Raw genomic sequence first — 14,777 nt, 5'->3', positions numbered from 1 at the left:
CTTGTTTCTTAAGGAAGCAAGGTTTGCATGATCATGCATGACATTTCCCATTACCTCCATAATTTTGAATCTGTTGGCCAATTTAAACCAAATTTGGTAATAAAGACAGAGTCTCAAAGAAACTGAACCCCTGTTCAATTCCTAAGTTTCACGAAGCTGAGTAGTGGACAGAAATTCAGTGTGCTCTTGGAGCAAAAAGCAATTCAGTGCAGCCCCTTACCATGGGCCAGTTGTAAGACAATTCCACCCGCCAGCCACAGACATCTGCCAAGTCCCCCAAGCCATCTGCAGCACATGCTTCCCACCAAATAGGAAGGGGATGGCTGGGATGCAGAGACCAACGTGAGAAATGCGACACCAGAGAGGCCTGGGAATAAGAAGGTGATAATGGAAAGCAGAAAACAAATCAGACACCAGACCTTATTAGTTCCACTGCTCGCGGACCAGCTTGATTAACAACAAATACATGCAAGTCTCAGGGTGTAGGTCTGCTGCATAAAAGCACAAAAGCAGTCATTGTATACCTATTGGAATTCAAATGAGGTAGGAGAATTTAAATATCTGACATAATATTTAACATAATCTCTGTGAAATAACATGCTTTATCTTCTGATGTGTAATGTTCCTTGTGATTAAACAGCAATAAGTCCACTAAAACTTACATCACTTCTGTCACACAGTTTGTATTATCAACTATACACAAGTAACAGAATAAAAGGTTGACAGGAAAAAAGATTCCATAGCACAATGCCAAGAAGCCTTGTTTTTCAAAACAGGTCCTCATATCGCTTTGTCAGTTGATCATCATGGAACAAAAAACACAAAAGCTTTTGTGTAGCTTTGTAAGTGGAGTCCGTACAGGGCAGGATAGCTCAACTTGAGAAATGAAAAAAACACTTATGGCGAGAAACAGAATATACTGAGCCACCAGAGACTGCTGAGGTGATGTGGCTACCAAATGACAGTGCTATGAAATGCTTGGGGCTGCTTCCACAGCATGACTCCTCCGTATTCTGGCTACTAGCATGGTCTTTGCAGTGCACAGTGATAATTTCCTCTTCCTGAACCCATGTCAGGGAAGACAGAAGAAGGACATACCGGGAATACAAGTACTTCTTTTCTAATGTGGTCATGGAACAGTGCTGCCTAATTCATTCCCTTCTGCCAAATGCCCAAAGGCCAGCTGCCTACCAAATGTGAACCGATGACAGGACAGGGATAGAGGTGATGCTGTAAACCCCAGAGCCACTTGTTTAGGAGTGTGTATTCCCACTACAAAGCCGAAACAGGCAGGGAGAGGAGCTAACTGCAAAGCTGACCTGCAGTGGCAAAGCCCTCTGGGCAGGGAAGAGCAGCACTGGCCAGTAAGGGGTACTGATGGCTGATTTTAACAGGTAGAGTGGGAACTAATTTTGAATTTAACAGTCTGTGCGCTCAAACCAGCCTGAAGACCTTCTCGCACAACCCTGCTAATGTGTTCACACCACTAAGCACACTTCTGTTACTGAAGCTCTCAGCCTGTGTTTGGGAGTCCAGCGTTTCACCTTTGGCTCAGGAAACATGGGGAATACTGGGTAAGAACAAAACTGGCAACCATGTGGGTATCCAAAAATCCTGAAGGCGCACTAAAATGTTACATCAGTAAAAAGTACAGAAGACAAATGACAGACTAACCCGTAAGACATTTTTTAGAAGCCTCCGGTCCCTACACTGCAACTGAGGAGAGGCTACTGTGCTCTGTTGGAAATATCAGATGGCACAGATTCCCTGAAGGAATATATAGATAAACAAATAGAAGTAAACATGCATACATGAACAAGTACACCAATAAGTAGTTAGCCCTACTTTGAGCATGGGTTGGATGAGATGACCTCCTAAGATCCCTCCCAACCTAAATTATTCCATGATTTTACAGTTTATCAATATGCAGCAAGCATATCTCCAGAATATATGTTCTATCATGATGGATTTACTAGAACAGAAGAAACAGCTTTGAGGCTTCAGCTCCCTCCTCCACCATCAAATCCACCCACCACACCAGTATCATATCCCTTCCTTCTATAATCCATATTTTTTTTCCTGCTCCTTGGCTTGCTGCATCAGATTTACAGAGCCAAAAGAGGAGGCAAGGCATGCCCAGGGAGCAGAAACCAGGGAGCTGCAGCAGTGCAGAGGGGCAAGAGGGGAGAATTCACATTTTTCTCAAGCTGAAGCCATACACTGGAGGCCCACACTTACTCAGAGATCCAAGAGGAGGGCAAACCTCAAAGGATGATCTGACGAGAGATACATGATCTACATCTATGAATCACCCCTACTCGTCTTCCATTTGTATCAGGACTGCATCTGTGCTTGGTTGAGTGACAAAGATACAGAACACATTCTGTCTAAAAGCATGAAACTTTTGTACATGAAAACACAAACAGTTTAAGACATTTTTTTTTACAGCTGTAAGAGCATATGTGTAATTTTAATGTAGCTCTCTTTTTGGCTCTGGTGGTTTAATACTTTTACACAGAAGTACAGCAGAAACTGTCATCCTCATTTCTTGCTTGATTGCTGTATGACATCTGCTAACCCTACGGTGGCTAAGCACACTTTACTTTGTCAAAAGACTCTCCAGAGCACGTAAGGTGTTCCTTTTTGGCATGTCCTTATTGACTCCTTTTTGAAAAATATTGTAGCAGTCCAATTTGACCCTCATACAGAAAAGGGTGGCTAACTCAACCGATTTTCTGTGTTTTTCTTAAATCTTTTGCTGCTGAAACTAGCAGAGATCCATTTCCCCTTGCTGAGGTTCTCAAAAAGAGGTGTCTGCACCAAGGTTACTTTCAGTGCAGGGAGACAAACATCTCCAGTGAGAGGATACCTTCACATCAACGGGAAGACCGTGTCTGAGACACCTCCCACCCCAGAAGACTGCGGGAAAATACCAGCCCTTTTAATCTGAGAAAAAAGCTTGAAAACATGAGCAAGCATCCGCAAAATGTGGAATGGTGTGAGAATGAAAAATCAAAATTCCCAGACTTCCACTTAAAAGAGCACTTAGGGAATACACTTCTCTACAACCAACAGGAATTATGCTGGAAAATCCTCATCTACACGCTGAACCCTATCAACAGGCCCAAATTAGCCAATTATGACATAAAATAATGTATGAATGAGATGTCCTATACATTGGCAGAGCATTTTTGTATTCTCAATGATCTAGATTGTCAAGATTTGTCTGGTGGAAACATCATATGGTACGGTTGTGAATAAGACAGAAAATGGGGCTTTAAGGAACGCTGTTCAAACACAGACTAATGGGTGTACATAAACATGGCAAAAATGCACTGATGGAAGGTCTAGAACCCAAAATCAGAGGGTGGATGCAAACATCTCTGAGCAGATCATAAACCCAAAAAGAAGGAAGGGAAAAAGACAGGTGAGTTGAAATGAAAAGTGGGTGTGAAAGTGCAGATGAGGCGCTGCACAGTTGAAGGTACTTTGAGGCGGAGGCAGGAAGAGGGCTGAAACAAGCAGCCAGCATGAAGCAGAGAGAAGCCAGCCATAACTCTAGAAACGTCTTTCAAAGTCCAAAGGACTGTGCTCTAGCTCTTGCTAGTGCTGTTCCAGCTGCTGGCTACTGGCTGGAGCCTCCAGCAAGCTCCTCTTTCCACCTTCTTTTGGGGAGGCCCTCAATTATGGAGGCTGCATCTCCAGAGAAAGTACCAGAGACCACCAGGTGACCATAAGCCATGGATTTTTGATGATAAATGCACTAACGCGGCGCAAGTTCACATCATCGGGGAAGATGTGACAGCTGTGTTTTTGTATTATGTAAGAGCTGCTCTTAGTACCTGCCTCAAGATTTTCCTTCTGTTTTTACTTTTTCCTTTAACTAGGAACGTATTCAGTGGCCTAAATTTTCTGTTCCTCATAAGCTCTGCTCGGCTCATAGATGAAGGGGCCAAAGGCAGCCTTGTGCCATTGCTGGTCTGCCGGGGACCTGCTTAGCTTTCCATGTAGACCGGCTTCGGGCTGCCCTCGTTTGGATTTGGCTCCCTCCTGCAGCTCTGGCGGCACCAGCGCCCGAGGGGCTGTTCCACAGCCAGGAGTAACTCAGCAGCAGCCCTCCGGCCACCCTTCCCGGCCCCGGAGCTCTCCCGCAGGCCCGGCACTCATCATCCCCGAGCCGGGTCCCCCGGCAGCAGCGGGGCGGGCGAGGATGGAAACCCACAGACCCCCTTTTCCTCGGGGTCTGCAGAGGGGCCGGGCGAAGGCGCGGCAGGGCCTTCGATGTGGGTAGGGCGAAGCCCCCCGCCGGCACGAACGGAACGCCGCGGCGGTCAGAGCCGCCCGGCCGGCAGCTGAGCGGCCGCTCAGGCAGCGCTCGCCAAGAACCGGCGGGGCGGCGGCGGCCGCGCCCGGGGTCGCCGAGGCGGACGGCGGCGGCGGACGGCGGCGGCCGCCGCGCCCGCGCTGGGGCAGACCCGTCCGCGGCGCTGCCGGGGCGAGCGGCCGCTCTCGACCCCCCAGCGCCGCTCCCCTCCCGGAGGCTCGGCCACGGCCGCCCGCCCCGCCGCGCCCCCTCCCCGGCAGCCGGCGGGCGTCGGCGCCCCTTTCCCGCCTCTCCCGCCGCCTCCCGCCTCCCCGCGCTCCCTCCTCCCCGCTCCCCCGCCCCCTCCCCCGGCAGCTCCCTCCCGCCGCTCCCCGCTGCGCAGAGCGCCGCGCCGCGCCGGCGGGGGCATGGAGAGCCAGCGCTGCTTCGCCAACCGCTTCGATGACTACCCGGGCAGCCCGGCGGCGGCGCCGGACAGGGAGGCGGCGGTGCCGCTGGTGACGGCCACCATCGAGCGGATCCTGCGGGAGCTGCCGCCCCTGGGCGGCCCCCGCGGCTGCCAGGGCGGGCTGTACGGCGGCGTGGCCGGCGTGGCCTACATGCTGTACCACGTCGCGCAGTGCCCGCTGTTCGCGCCGTCGCGGGAGGCCTACCTGCGGGCCGCCCGCCGCGTCGTGGACGCCTGCCTGCGCTACCAGGAGGGCGGCGGCGAGGCCGACGCCGACACCCGCGCCGCCTTCCTGCTGGGCGGCGCCGGGGTGTACGCGGTGGCCGCGCTGGTCTACCGCGCCCTGGGGCTGCCCGACTTCGCCCGGCCGCTCGGCAAGTTCCGGGAGCTGAGCGAGGTCTGCGCCCCGCTCTCCTTCCTCGAGTGCGGCTCCGACGAGCTCTTCGTCGGCCGCGCCGGCTACCTGTGCGCCGCCCTGGTGCTGAAGCAGCGGCTGGGCATGGAGGTAAGGGGCGGGCGGGCGGCGGGTCACACACCCACCACCACAGCCCTCCCCCCCACACACCGCAGGGGACCGACCCCGCCGTCGGGGCCGTCGGCGGGTCCCCTTGGAGCTGGCGGCGGCCCCTCGGGCCGGCAGCTCCGCGTCCCGCCCCGCGCTGCTGCCGCCGAGGCGGGGCTGTGCCCTCCTCGCCTCCGGTCCGCCGTGGGGGGGGATGCACCGGTGCCGGGGCTCTCCCCAAGAGAAAGAAAATTTTGAAAAGCGCCTTTTCCAGCTTGCGCTTTGGGGGCTTCAGGAAGAGCTCTCGCGGGGCTTTCTCTAGCCGCCGTTTCCCCGCAGCGCTCCTCCGCTAAATAAACGCCGCATCTCTTGCGAGGGGGAGCGCCGGAGGGTGCGGTCCTGCTGCTGGAACCGGGCGCTGCCCCCCGCCGCAGGGCGCTCCCCGGCACGCCGGGAGCATCAGCGCCGGCTGCCAGGTGCTGAGTTATTTGGCAGGAGCCACTCCGGGCTTTTCAAGAATATTTCCGTAAAATGAAGTGGGTTAGAAAAGGAATAGTGTTGGGTGACAGCGTAAGGCACCTTGTAACTTACTTATTAGTGATGCTGTGCTATAATTTGCAAGCAAGGAACCACATTTTTAGAGGCGCTTTGTCTTGCTAAACCCAGTGTACAGCAGCTGGGAGTCTTGGAAATCTGGCCATGTATTTTGCGGCTTTTCATGGATGAAAGCTGGTTTTTTTTTGGAAGCGTGAGATGTGATTATGATTCAACGTGCTGTTTATTTCAGCAGTCGGGACTTTACCCTAGGATATTGTCATTGTCAGCGCTGACAGTTCAGGCCTTCCACTGACTACAGCATAATAGTGCAAGTGGTTCTGTTTGCTGTGCTGTTCGTTACTGGTCAGTGCAACATCTGAGCAGGCATTTGTTAGATTTTTTTTGTTCCTGTCCCTCTTGTCAGGTCCAATCTGTGTTTCCTCTGTTAATCACTGATTTGCAAGTTCATATGCTTCTGGCTTGCTTTCCTCCTGGGAGAGGAAGCAACTATTGCCAGTAAATAAAAGATGTAAAAACAAGAGGCTCTCCCCCATCCAATACCAGTCACTGCAATTAGAGTCCAAGGAAGTTCATTTAAAGGAGGACTCAGGAGGCTCCAGGGTATTCAGAGAAGGCAAGAAGAATGTTAAGTCAGTTGAGAGTTTTGATTGCCTTGAACAAAAATTCTTACATCACTAAGTATCATACCATATGTGCTGTTTCTTTGTATAGGATTGTCTGACAATCATAACTGTAAAAATACTTATGTTATTTTTAACCATAACGTAACCAAACTTTTCATTCTGACAGCATTTTCTATGAGAGGAAAGTTTTGTAGACATCACAATCCTATGTGCAGCGTGCAGCAGTGCCAGCCTGAGGGATGGTTCCTCGCAGAGGAAAAAGCCATCCCTGGTAGTTCAGTTTGCACCGGGGGAGTGTATCTAGTACCCATGTCAGTGCTTATGATGGTGTTGTGACATACCAGCTGAATGAGGTGGCACCCTGGACTCTGCTGCTTCATTAATTCCATCATCTATTTGTCTTATGCCCTATTGAGAGCAATCGCTGAACAGTGTGGAGAGTAGGTGCAATCACCTCTGACAGACAGTGTGAGGAGGGGGAAAGCTCTCCTCTCTGCTTGCTTGTTGAAAAATTACACTTTATGCAGCTGTAAAGGGTTAAACATCCCCACAGATGAACACAAGTATACGCTTATTGTGGGATCCATTGTAATCTATCATTACAATCATAGAGGGGTTTATTTTGCCAATAAAACGTGTTCTGTGTCCCCTTGCTGATGTTTTCATTGGTAAACATGCTTCCGTAGTATTATGTATTCTGTCACTGCATTGTGATTTTAGATGTATAGTGCAGGAAAGAAATCAAAATAATCTAAACTGTTAAGTATTAATAAAACCAACTTTTAGTTTTTAATTGTAACAAAAATTGAAACTTCTAATTGAAATATTTTACTCTTTAATGAGGAAAACAGTAATGATTTCTAGTCCACGGGTACGCATGCTTGCGTGGAATTTGGGTCCTTTGATAAATGTTCCTATCCTAATACAGAATTATTTTAATTAGTACATTGCCAGACCAGACCTTGCATCTTTTTACAAATGAAGAAAGGGATGCCCAGAGAGAGTGCATATCATTTATTACCCAAGGTCAAACGGTAAGCCAGGTACATCCCAAAATAGAAGCAATGTCTTGTGATTCGAACCACTGGAAAACGCTACCTCCTGTAATTTGATTGTGCACAGCCTCACATGGCTCATTGCGGCTTGTTTTCTTGTTTCCCACGTTCTTGTTTTTTTGAAGATGCTGTGCAAACATATCCAGCACAAAGTGAAATCCATTCCTTACATTGAAATACAGCCGCTGCTGTCCATGTGGTTGTTTTTCCCTCTGAAGAAGTCAAATGGTGACCTATATACAAGACATTGTTTGACCTTGAAGAAAGGCTTTTTGAGCAAATTTTACAATTTATGTTATGGGTTTGGTTTTTGTCTTTTCTGGGCAGGGAAGGAAGGAGGCTGTTTTATTTCAGTAAATGCCAATTTAGCTTAGCTGCTGTGTCCTGATGCTTCAGTTTCTTTCTAAAGAGTCTCTGTGTTTTAAAGCTTCGCATGTTCTTCAGAAAGTTAATGGACTGTCCTGAAGCACCCAGTCTGTTGAATAACATTGACCTCACGTGAAGAAGTCATTTGCATTCAGCTGGTTTTCAGAGTTTTAGGCTAATGCAGCATTTCCCCCTGATGAATTAATTGAGATTTTTTGCATGAGTAAGGATTACTTCAACAGTCAAGGCTTAACAGGATCTGACTTTCATGATGCACTATGCATTAGAAAATAAGTTTGTTTTCATCCTTTCTCTGATTTCCATTACATTGCAGTCAGTGCTTCCTGGGCAAGATGGGTAAAATATTGTTTTGGCAGAAACAGGGCATCATTTGCATAAGGTACATATGAATAAGGTGCGGGTACTTTAGCTGTCTTTAACTGTTTTGTTTTTAAGGTTTGGGAGAAATTTCTGTTCTGTCTTCTTTCAGCACCTCTTTTTCTGATGCTTCTAGTGTTGGTTTATCATGTGTTCTTGGGAGGATCTGTCAGCCCTGCTTTTAATTCTCTTCATTCAGTCTCTGTTTGCTTGTGCAAATGGTAGTAAGACACCGTTAAAATGGTGGCCCCATCCTGTTGGACAGTATTTTATCTTCTCATTTTTTTCTCGGTGATGTTTCTGTCCCATTTTGTGGTTGATGGAGCATGGTGTGTCTCAGTAGTTGCACATCCTTCTGGCAGTGTAACTGTCAGATGAGGGAGGAAAAGGTACAGAAGTTCAAGTGGCTTCTTGCATCACCATCTGCTAAGATGTTACTGCCTTTTAGCACAGGTCAGGTTTTCTTTTAGTAACTGACTGAACCGATGGGCTTGACTGCCTTCTACTTAGCTCTGGCTTGCAGCAGAAAAGACAGCAACGGATAGCAGTGTACCACGTAGGAGGCAGGGCAGCATCTTGCATGACTGCCCGGTGCTGTGGTTTCAATAGAGACTGTGGTTTTGAAAGACACTGGGGACACTGTAAGAGACCCTTGCCTGCAGTTGCAGTGGTGAGAAGCTGAACCAGCACACTATACCAGCAACAGGGCCAAACCAGTCCCCTCGGGGGTTGAGCCACTGGGGTGAGTCTTGAGAGCCTGCAGAGACCTTAAGCTCTTTCATGACACTGTGTGGTTAAGATTTCTGTCTGTGTGGCAGAGGGGCATCTCAGTTTCCTTTTCCAACAAATGCAACGTTGTGATTTGGTATGTGTTTCTGAGGTTGCTGTCCCATCACAAGGAGGGAACAATTCTGATGTTACTCTGTTACGGGATGTCCAGAAAGGCCAATGGTCTTTCTAGTAGGACTCCTGAGTGTAGCCCCAGGGCTACAAGTGATACTTAACCCTGGCTGCTGTCTATCGCTGGAGCCTCTTTTCTCATGGGCCACGCAAGATTGCAGATCAAGCTGACCAACCTCAGCTGGTATGTGGAAAACAGAAATAGCACTGCTGTGTGATGTCTAGGATTTGGCTGCCACAGCAAGGGAAGTGTGAGGCAGGACTGGCTTCAAAAGGCGGTAGAACAGACTGATGTGCAATGCATGGGACCTGACAGGTCCAGCCAGTGTATTTAGCAATATTATGGGAGAGAAGACATAAATAAATGAAAATTACTTTCTTTCAACTCCTCAGACAACTCTAGATGATATTACTTGTTCCTTAGAGTTCCTTTAAACACCTCCAGCTGGTGTTTAAAGACTAGTAGGTTAATTTGCTCCATGTTTCTTTCAATATCTTAGAAAAAAAATCGGAAAGTATGAAAGGAAGGAGTTTTCTGAATCCTGCCTAGAACATGTTCATTTGCAACTCTTTAAAGTGGAATATAAATGCATTAATGCTGAACGTAGTGCTTATGAAAGACCCTCAATCGACTGATCTTAGAAAGGGAGATCTGCAAAATACCCACAGAAGAGTCTCCAAGTACAGTCTCCAAGCACTGCAGCACAGAGTCCCCATGTTTAATCTTACTTGCACCTCAAAGGGAAGGGTTGTCCTTTGAGGTGAGATTTCATTCCTTCTCTATGCCCATTAAAGTCCTTTCTCTGTGTAGAAGAATTTGCCAGTTTATCTGAAACGTGGTGGTGTTTGAAATGTCAAATATCGTAGTGCTAGCTGGAGCTGTACTGATTTCATTATTTCATTTTACACAGGCCACTACACAGCCAGGATGTCGGTTTTTGCCACAGAGAATTAAAATGAGATAACAGTAAAGATAAAAAGCATTTGATCCTAGCCTGCCTCTTTTAAATGTACATTCTTCTTGCCACGGTTTCCCAAACCATACACTGGGGCTAGATTTTACATTAATTTGTTTAAATTGATGAATTTAAACTGGGAGCTGAAAATAGGAGTTTTCTAAAGTGAACAGTGAAACAAAGGGGATTATTTGCATCTGGATTTTTTTGGAAAGCATTCTGAAATAGTTTGGGTTTACATTTTAGAACTTCTCTGTTTCTCTTCAGCAGGGCAACATGAATCTTTTTTATTTTAAACAATCTTCAAATTCTGTGATGGGGATGTCTTGATAATGGCTGCTGGGATTCAGTTCAATGCACTGGACACTGAATATCGAGTTAAGAGTTAAAGTAGAGAATATGGGGTTGAAAATGTTGAATTTCAAGTGTATTATTTAACATCCAGTAAAAAAGCACTGCAGTACAGAGAGTTTGGTGTGGATCCTGCCAGGATTGGAGGTTTGATTGACAGAAGTTTAGCTACATACATTATATATTCTGTTGCAGAAATACGGATTTCAGCTGCTTATAGCTGAAGAGTGGTATTAATCTGCCATCGTCTTCTAAAAAGACAGTTTTGTACAGAAGCAGTGTTGTATCTCTGTACTGCTTTGTGCTGTTGGAAGGATGTTTGCCTATGCAGCAGTATCTTTTTGCTGAAAAATCAGCCCAAGCAGTAATACTGATGTTAAAATATCAGTTTTTAACCCCCCAAAAAAAAACCAAAACAGAAACATCTCTTGTATCCAGAATAGATTTCTACTTTCCTGTCCTTCTTCTACCTCCTTTAAGTTTCACATATTGGAAGTCAGCTCTTAAACCTTGTTCGTTCAGTCATCTTCCTCATCATCACCATGGACAACTTTTAAGTCACCATTTGGAATTTGTCAGTACTGCTCCTTAGCCTGCTAGAAGCAGAGGTGTTGAATACAGTCTTTGTTCTCTGCAGAGCAGGGTGTGCTGCCTCTGGCTTGAAGATGAGATTTGCGGAACAAAATACAGGAATTGGAACAAGGGCAAAAGTTTTTGTGGAAAAGGTACTGCGCAGTTCTTTGGACCTGTGGAGTGTATCTGGTGACTGAATCTCTGGAAGCATCCAGAGCTATCAGAGCATTTGAAGCAGAGAAGCAGGAGACCTCTCCAGCAGAGAGGTGCAAGGGCTTCTGTGGAAGCTACTGTTCTTCATAGAGTTACTTGTGGTCGGTTCACTGATACAGTGCAGGAAGTTTCTTGACTCTGTTGCCTTAGGTTTTCAGATTTTTGTGTGTTGTATTTTATACATATTTCAAAGAACTTTATTACAATACCGTGTTTCTACAGGTAGTTATATTTGACATTTATAGTTTTCCTCTGTGACAAAGGCTAATAGTGATTTTTTGGCATGGTTCTCACAAAGGACCAAAAGCACAGTTAACTGTGTCAACACATCACAGTTAACACTGGACAATGACACAGCAGAAGGAAAGAGTGCATGTGTAGAACATGTAGATATGGTGGAGTGTGTGAAGGCAAAGAAGCAGGCAGGCATGGGGAAACAAGACGTTAGCAGAAGCCAAACAGAGAGGAGAAAGACAAAGCCAACAAAAAAATTACCAAAAAGTAAAAGAGTAAGTTGCTGGCAAAAATATAAAAATGGAAAGCTGCAGAGGGGTAGCAGAATCAAAAGATTAAGAGGAAAAGGCAGGAAATAATGTAGACCCTGGAGCAGGGCGAATTTAAAACTAAAATCAGGTTCTGTGTCAAAGTCATGTGGATCTGATGGCTAATGAACTCGATTTAAAAGAAGATAAAAGTTCAACACAAGAGTAGAGACAGGGAGAAAACAGATTAGGGAGCGAGCAGAAGAGTAAACTACGTTTCGTGGAGGAAAATTACTATTTTTGTCTGCTTGTTTTTTGTTTGTCACTCTTCTGTCACCATATTCTCTTTGCATAGGCTCATACACTTACAAAAATAGCTGTCATCACATTCAGTGCTTGAAAATTCAGAGCACAACATTACGTCTTACATTCTATATTTTCTTTTAGGAGATAACTACTTGATGTCTGGAAGCAATTATGGGCATTTTCATGAACATTGATGTACTTCTTCTGACACTGACATTTGCCTATTATATGCATATGATTCTATAAATTAGTATGTAACCTAAACTGCAATACTGTTAGTAAACCTTACTCTGGTATCTGGCTAAAGAAGCAAAAACGTGAAAGGCTGAACTGGTCCTGAGAGGAAGAAAAGGGCATGAGGCTAACAACAATTACCAATGAAAGCATAACATCCTCAGCACTTCACAGCACTGAAATGGAGGGATAAAATTAAGCCTTAAGTTTCTCTGTAGTCATTTAATACACATCATTAGAACATTAGATTTGTATGTAAATCATAGCACAACTATGCACCACAACTAGCAGGGCCCAAATATAGAAATCATCTTCATTTCTTCTCTGCTTCATTAAATCAATAGACCCTACTTCTCTCTGTTAATTCAACTGGACAGTCTTAAAATCAACCTACCACCCTGTTGACAGGGTGTATAAAGACTGCAGAGCAGTTTACTCAGCCAATAAACGGCTGTCTTCAGCCTTGCCTCCAAGCAGTGGATGAGCTCTAGAGAGGATCAGTGAGGCAATTAAAATGGGTAAGTCCCATGGTCCCACTCTGCTGATGTGGGAGCCTCCCATCACGGCATGGTGTAAGGCATTTGCTGTACATGGCAGTTTTGTTTGTAAGCCAACTTCTCTGTTCCACCCCCTTTTTAAAAAATCAGAATTCGATATATATAATCAGGTCATTATTTTTTGGTAAGACAGTCTGTCAAAATGGCTCTTTGTCCGTGTCTGTAGTGCAGTGCTTTGACTATTGACAAGCATGAGATTAAGCACCAAGTGATGTTGCATAACCTTCTGTCCACTCCATTACAACAGAGCTCAATGAAAATACCGTGTCAAAACCAATTATTTCTTATCTATGTTGTAGGATAATTTTCAAGTGGTGGTTAGTGAGCTGATTAATTTTTCTAGGAGTAGCAAGGCAAAATAATTGAAATAGCAATTTCATTTTAGGCAAATATGATCAAGAAGTATCTCAATAGCTGTCCAAGCTGTTTCTGAGTCATTTGGTGTTTCTCATCTTGGTATATTTTGATGTCTGAAAGCAGAACCATAAATCTGTTTTTGCAGCAGATCAGCATTCCTGAATTCCTCGTTTTAATGGCTTAATATCTCCTGTTGAAGATCATCATCAAGATCATGAGTGAGATGGAATGGATGTCAGATAGCACGGAATGACCCAGGGGAAAAAAAATGTGGCAGATAAATACACCTTCTAGCTGCCCAAGGCATTTAGTTACTTTGTGTGGCTAATCCTTTTCTTCACAGGATACTTCTACTCCCTCGTTGGTACAATGTTAAATTAATTGAGGATTGTAGGTTGGGGATATGCTGGTCACATTTAGATTTCAGTATCAGGGAAATGTAAGCTGCTCTTAGAAGCGTGTGGGCATGGGGCTAGAAACAGCACAGGACAAAGCAGCGCTCCACCGCAAAATTGGAAAATGGTGGGTATTACATATTCCATACTGGCAGTGTTCTGCAGTTTGTCTGCTCAGTCCTGACAACCAAATGATATCGCTACCAGAATCAAAGAACTGTTGGGGACCTTGTGAGGTAATTCAGGCTGCCCTCTAGACCCTCAGTCAGGCGTATCTGTGCCTGTGTCATACCTGGCAGCCTCTCTTCATGTTCCCGAGTGATGGAAGGTCTGTAGTCTGCCTTGGTTGTCTGAAACACTGTTTTGTTAGCTTTCCTATTAGAAAGTCTAGCCTACGGACTAATCTGAATCTTTCTGTAATTTGAGACTGATATTCCTTTTCCAGTCCATTGAGAAATTGTGAGAAGTTCTGTTCCTCTTTACGGAAGCTCTTCATATATCTCAAGACTGTTACAATTTCTATCCTTAATCTTCTCTAAATAAACAATCCTTCCAGGCTTCCAATGTGTGTCATATTTTCTACGCTTCTAGTCATTCCCATTGCACTCTGCCAGCCTCCCTCCCGCCTTTCCTGAAAGTTAGTTGCATGGTTCTGGCACAAGCCTTTCTAATTGAGGAAGAGAGATAACTGTGTTTCTTCCAGGTCTTGTTTCTATTTATACAGCTCGGTAGGGTGTTTGCATCTCGCACCAGTGTGACACTGACTCACATCCACCTCATGACCTGCTGTTATCCAGCAGTGGGCCAGTGCTACATGGACAAGTATTCATTAAGAAAAGCCTCTGAAAAAGTGGAGTAGGTAGAGGTCATTTAAAGGCAGGGAATCACTGAACCGCAGAAGCTGTGCTGTGATACGCAAAATGAGAAGCTTCTTCAGCTGAAGGAGCTTTGTTTAATTAATGCTAACTAGAGAATCTCCTTTGCTTTGTTCCCTGATTAAAACTGGGAATATGTTATTCTATGTTGTAATACCAAATTATATATTCGGGGACATCTGTGAAGTGGTAAAAGTTCCTTTGTGGAAGTATAGTTGGAGCAATATATTTGAGAGGACCATATTAAGTCATTTATTTTGTCCACATTAGAAATCAAGGGATAAGTGAAATGTGAAGTGTCTGGAGGTTAAACTTAGTCTGTTC

At 45.7% G+C, this 14,777-nt stretch overlaps 1 protein-coding gene across 1 annotated transcript in view; it reads left to right on the top strand.

The window, feature by feature from the left end:
* The first annotated feature begins 4,719 nt into the window (after positions 1 to 4,719).
* Positions 4,720 to 14,777, top strand: part of LANCL3 (LanC like family member 3) — a 39,707-nt gene continuing 29,649 nt past the window's right edge. The window contains exon 1 of the mRNA XM_074905372.1: positions 4,720 to 5,277. Coding sequence (XP_074761473.1) covers positions 4,732 to 5,277 — 546 coding nt within the window. The 5' untranslated portion in view covers positions 4,720 to 4,731. The remainder of the gene's footprint in view (positions 5,278 to 14,777) is intronic.

Source organism: Athene noctua, chromosome 1, assembly GCF_965140245.1.
Source record: "Athene noctua chromosome 1, bAthNoc1.hap1.1, whole genome shotgun sequence".
NCBI lineage: Eukaryota > Metazoa > Chordata > Aves > Strigiformes > Strigidae > Athene > Athene noctua.
The sequence above is the reverse complement of the archived record's forward strand: the minus strand, read 5'-3'. Positions and strand labels throughout refer to the sequence as shown.